Source organism: Anser brachyrhynchus (assembly GCF_964034855.1).
Source record: "Anser brachyrhynchus genome assembly, chromosome: 6".
Lineage (NCBI taxonomy): Eukaryota > Metazoa > Chordata > Aves > Anseriformes > Anatidae > Anser > Anser brachyrhynchus.
Window position 1 is genome coordinate 23,330,288 of NC_137700.1, and position 5,675 is coordinate 23,335,962.

General features: G+C 49.0%; 1 protein-coding gene across 2 annotated transcripts in view; it reads left to right on the forward strand.

Annotated features, from left to right (window-relative positions):
* Positions 1 to 3,570, forward strand: part of PAPSS2 (3'-phosphoadenosine 5'-phosphosulfate synthase 2) — a 35,148-nt gene extending 31,578 nt beyond the window's left edge. For both annotated transcript variants that reach the window (XM_080598471.1, XM_080598470.1), the window contains exons 10-12: positions 49 to 317; positions 1,268 to 1,497; positions 1,768 to 3,570. In XM_080598471.1, coding sequence (XP_080454597.1) covers positions 49 to 317; positions 1,268 to 1,497; positions 1,768 to 1,909 — 641 coding nt within the window. In that variant the 3' untranslated portion in view covers positions 1,910 to 3,570. The remainder of the gene's footprint in view (positions 1 to 48; positions 318 to 1,267; positions 1,498 to 1,767) is intronic.
* Positions 3,571 to 5,675: the final 2,105 nt, after the last annotated feature.

The window sequence follows — 5,675 nt, forward strand, 5'->3', positions numbered from 1 at the left end:
TCTGAAGCTCAGCGCAGGCCTGTGACCCTCTGAATCTTTCCATTTCAGATGCTGTCTTTGCGTTTCAGCTGCGCAACCCCGTGCACAATGGGCATGCCCTGCTCATGCAGGATACGCGGAGCCAGCTCTTGCAGAGGGGCTACAAAAACCCTGTGCTTCTGCTGCACCCCCTGGGTGGATGGACCAAAGACGACGATGTCCCACTGGAATGGCGAATGAAGCAGCATGCAGCAGTGCTCGAGGAGCATGTTCTGGACCCAAAATCAACCATCGTTGCCATCTTTCCCTCTCCCATGCTCTATGCTGGCCCCACAGAGGTATAGTCACTGCATGCTCATGGTGTAAGTTTAGCCTGTGGGCAAGCTTGCTGCTGGCTTCCCAGTGCAGCTCCAGAAAGCCGCAGGGCAGAGGTCAGTCACTGCTGCTTTGCTGTCAGTTCCCTCCCTGCTTCACTCTCTGCTTGCTGCAGCTGCCATCTCGCAGCAGCGTTTGGCTCAGCAGGCTGCTGCGCTTCTGCAAGTTGTGCTGAGAGCTGGGAGCGGAGCTGTGCCGGGCAGCAATGCTCATTTGTTTTTTCCCAGTTGTTTCTCTTCTGTCCTCATATCCGTGGAAGGAAAGCGGTAGACACCAAACCTCCCTGCAAGCAGCCCAAACACCCGTTGCCTGTTGGTTTCACTAACAACCAAAACCCGAACCAAAGCATTGCCTCCATTCAGCATCAGCTGCTCCTGCGCTAAGGTGGAGTCAGGACCCTTCAGCAGGGGCTCTGTGGGTGTTGCAGGTGGCCGTGCGTTCGGTGCCTTGGAGGGTCTGTCCTCGCTTTTGTCCCACCACAAAGCAAGCAGCAAAGAAATGCAGGGAGTCGAGCTGAGCAGAGGCAGTGGTGCAAGCAGAAACCGTGTAGGCAGGCCTTTCCGTGGAACCAGTGGGATGTATGGACAGCCTCTGTCCATGTGGGGCTCAGGGGCTGATGTATGCTGGCTTTGCACATTCAAACAGCAAAGCACTTCCTTCATTCACTGGAACAAGAGCAGTTGTCACCCCTGTTTTTTCTGCTGAAACACCTCTCCTTAGAAGAGCTGTGATGTACCAGGTCCAAGCAGGGGAAGACGAGTCTGACGGCCAGTGATTAACTGCAGCGAGGCTACTGATACGTGTCCGTCCTTCCTTCTCTGCCGCATATGGGATCCAGCTCACCAGGATCTTTTCTGTGGTTCAGGGCAGTTGCTGCTCAGTGCTCAGAGCTCCTCGTGTCTCTCCTTCACAGGTGCAGTGGCACTGCCGGGCTCGCATGATTGCTGGGGCCAACTTCTACATTGTAGGGCGCGATCCTGCAGGCATGCCTCACCCTGAGACCAAGAAGGACCTCTACGAGCCGACACAAGGAGGGAAGGTCCTCAGCATGGCACCGGGCCTGACCTCAGTGGAAATCATCCCCTTCCGAGTGGCTGCTTACAACAAAGTGAAGAAGGCTATGGATTTTTATGACCCCAAAAGGTAATGCAGGCACCAGTGTCTCATTTTCTTTAGCCTACACAGCTGCCGGGGAAGCATTTTACCTATGATTCCAGCTCCTCTGGAAAGAGCTCCCTTAGAGGACACCATTGCTGCCAGTCTTAAACTCAGTGTGGGAAGTTGCTGGTGCCTGCAGTTGGCGAGGAAATGGTGCCGGGAGCTTTCCGACTTCTGCTATGCCAAGGGCGCAGATTTGCACTGGGACAACTCAGCTGTTGTGCCGATCTCACCTCTGTCTCTGTTTTGCTGTAGGCACGACGATTTTGACTTCATCTCAGGAACACGCATGAGAAAGCTTGCTCGCGAAGGTGAAAACCCACCAGATGGCTTCATGGCCCCCAAAGCTTGGAAAGTCCTAACCGAGTACTACCAGTCACTGGAAAAAAAGAATTAACGCTACTTCTAAAAATACTTGTATTAAGAGTGAGCAATGATTGATTGATTCCCTATGATACAGATCAGCTACTTGATATTTTCAATATTCTGACTCGTAGGACTTTCCTGCCTGGGTCAGAGAGTTTTTTACTAATCAGAAATACTTTGAGCTGGGGCCTTCTCCCCTTGAAGCTGCCAGGAGCACCCTGATGGAGCTGGAAGGGGCGGGCAGCCGGCCCTTTGCTCCCAGCACAGCGCAGCTCCGGGAAGCCCAGTGTGACACCAGCTGGGTCTCTCGGTGCTGCTGGCACTGCGCTCTGGTCCCTGCTGCAGAGCCAGGACCTTGGCACCGGGATAAAAATGTGCCCCTGCACGAAGCAGGAATGATGAAGTGTTTTTCCTTTACCCCTTGCCCAGTGCAGGAGCAGCTGCTGGGACGAGGAGTGGTTGCTGCTGGCACTTGGTGCTTGGATCCAGTTGCTGCTCTCAAGATTGAGCCTTAGACAATTTTTTCTAACAGAAGGACTTTTTAAACGCCTTTTTTTAACTGGATCTTTTTAAATAGCCTAGACAACAAGTCACTTGCTTGCTGTTCTTCCTTTCTTCCTCCTGCTTGACCCATCCAGTCAGAAAAAAAACAACTGGACTGATCTTTCCTGCTGCTCTGAGCTCACTGTCCCCTGAGTCTGCAGCATGCCCAGCCCCAGGTTGGCTGCAGAGGGTGCTGCCTGGGCTCAGGGCCTGGTGGGTTGGCAGCCAGGGGAAGCTGTCCTAGGGGGACATTGTGGAGCCCAGATCGCTGAGAAAGCTCTGGAGCACAGGGGAATGGTGCGGAGGGGCGAGCCAGGGGCCGCTGCACTTGTTAGTTATCACAGCCACCAGATTTCATGACTTTTGTACTTGTCCTTTTTCAGTAGCTGTCCCAGGACCAGTCAGCATCTGTTTCAAATGAAATGGAAATAATGTTCTCCTCTTCTTGTGCTTGTTTTAATTAGAAATGGATCTACGCTCAGTAAAAACAATCCTGCTTCTGCTTGTAGCTTAGTATAGCAAGTGGCACCTCAAGCTGAAACGTGCTTTGCTGTGGCCATGGTGCAGTGTCCAAGACTACATATGCAACTGGGAATGTTTTTGTAGGAGGTGTTTTATTTTTTCACTTGTCATGTGTTTTTTTTTTTATTTTTTTAAAGTATTCAAAGGGAAGAACATAAAGCCATATTATACCTCAGAAAAATGCTGCACCAACCATATTAGCAGCCAAAAGCATGTTAGCACCAGTGCCTTTCCTACTCAGGCCCTCTGGCAGGGACCTGGAAGACAAAAGCAATACTCCAATTTATAATTGCAATATTTGCCATTTTAAAGTAGTGAAATAGTGCTGTTGCCTCATTCTAAAACATTCTAAAACAATCAATCAGTTAAAAAAAAAATACGCAGTAAATCCAAATGGTTACAGCAAAACAAAAATGTTGTATTATTCTTTTAAAATAGCTTAGTATACTGATTACCTCTGATTAAAATAGAGTATGCAGACTAGTTTTTTTTATAGTGTATTTATTAAAGACATGAGACTGGAATTTGTACCTCAACTGATGCATCTCATGATTTAATATATTCTGAACTTCATACTCTACTATGAAACACTCACTTTTAGTACAAATAAATATTTATACATGTAACTAATGCTTGCCTTGTAATTTTTTTGGGGGGGAGGGGAAACCACAACCATGTGGTTCACCTGTGGCTGGTTACGGGTCCGTAGCTGTGGGGGCTCCATACATGCCACCCTTGCATGCTCAGAGCGTCACTGAGCCATCACCAGCAGCCAGGAGGTTGACCACATCATAGCTTATTTTCTTTCAGAAACCTTATAATTTTTTTTTATTTTATTTTTTATTCCTGTCTGGCTTACAGTGTGTTGAACACAGCAAATTTAACACACACAAGGCATGCACTATCTGCTGCTATACCCTCACCTGGAGCCATCCTGGAGCAGCACTGTACTGCAGCCCCACAGCACCAGCTGGCTGCTGCATCCCACAGCTCCCAGAGGTTTCCCATGTCCAAACCAGGTGTATTTTCAGCCTTGAAACACAGACATACTTGTAAAGGTTACAGAACCAGAGCAACAACACCCAAGTGCAAACAATGCATTTATTTACCAAATATTTAAGACTGCTCCAAAGGTTTCTCTTTATGCTCTAAATAGTGTCGGACTGCCAAGATCAGCCTCTTTAGTCAGAGGACGCTGCCTGTGCTGCACTTGCTGCCTACCAGTGACTGAGCAGGTCTAAATAAATTATTTGCCTGCTGGGACGGGCTGTGCCGCTTCCAGCCACAGGATCCAGCCGTTGCTCCTCAGGAAGGGCCCTTTTCACACCAAACCATGTTCCAGCTCAGTGTGGTGCTCGGTCAGCGCCCCCCAGCCTGTGCTGCAGTGCAGGGTGTGAGCTCAGCAGAGGCAGTTCGAGATGCGAAGCTGAAGGAGGTGCTGGCCAAGCTCTTGCAGGTTAAGTCCTGCAGCTTCCTCAGCCTTTTCCAGCAAGCTGCTGGGAAGGTCTTGGCTTTGACAAAGCTGTTGCAAGGATGGAAGAGTCCTTCGAAAAGTGAAAAATTACACTCCAGCTGCAACTGTCCTCACGGACCATTGCGAATTGCCCTGTGTGTCTCTTGCACCCTGCCTCATAAGCAGGCAGCAACGTATTATAGGCACGAGGTAAAGGCAAGCTGCAGCTGGCATGCAAACAGGCAGATTCCTGTAGAAACACAGAAAGGAAAGCAGAGCTGAGCTGGGTACCCTGCCACTTGCAGTCCTGTTTTTTTTCTTCTTCCCTTGCACACTAAATTGGCATTTAACCTTGCATTTTACAATTAATCTGACCAAAAAGAAATACTAAGATGTACTGTACCAAGCAACAAGCACCCTGAAAAAGGACGGAGAGGCAGCTTACGAGCTGCGTTATCTCACCCGCCTGCAACAACCTGTAAATCACGATGGGCACAGGAAAACCAGCCACTGCTGAATGGCACTATGGGCAGAGCACCGCATCTGGTGAGTGCCTAGTTCAAACCTGCTGAGAAAGCAAATTCCATTAAGTTGCACTACTTGGGTGTTTGGTTTAAAGCTAGTCCTTGAACTAGCTTTAGTGTTCCCCAGCTAGCACTGAAGAGGTAGCCTTAAGGCGCATCATTTAATACAGAGGCAAGGGGAGCAACAGCAGCAATTTCCTCTCATTCACAGCCAGTGCAACAGGGAAATGTGTCCTGGAAGGAACTGACTCCAAGTACTGCTGCACCTTCACCCTTCCCCACTGCAAGTGGGCTTTGCTGATTGTAGCTCCTAGCCTCTTGGAGCTTCCACCTTCTTGCTACTTTTTTAGCAGTTTCTCTGCAGAATAAACCACCTCCCTCCTTCCCTGGTGACGAAGTGCAGGTTAGCACCTGCAGTGGTGCTTATAGCACTCATTCCAGCCCTGAAACCAGAACAACGTGGGGGATCAGCATTCCATACCCCACTTTTTGATATCCGTATCCCACTATGTTCTGCTGTGCCTCATTTCCCATGTCTTGTTTTACACCACTATGCATTTCCAATATTTCCCCTGACACATCAAAAAACAAAGTAAATTATTAAAAAAAAAAAAAGACAAGGAGATTAAATCAGGTCAAACCAAACTTACTGCATCTGGAGCATTACACAACCAGTACGTGAAGCAAAGGCACTCCAGTTGGGTAGGGCTGCTGCAGCTATAAGCTTAATGGAAACTGCCATCAGCACCTGATAT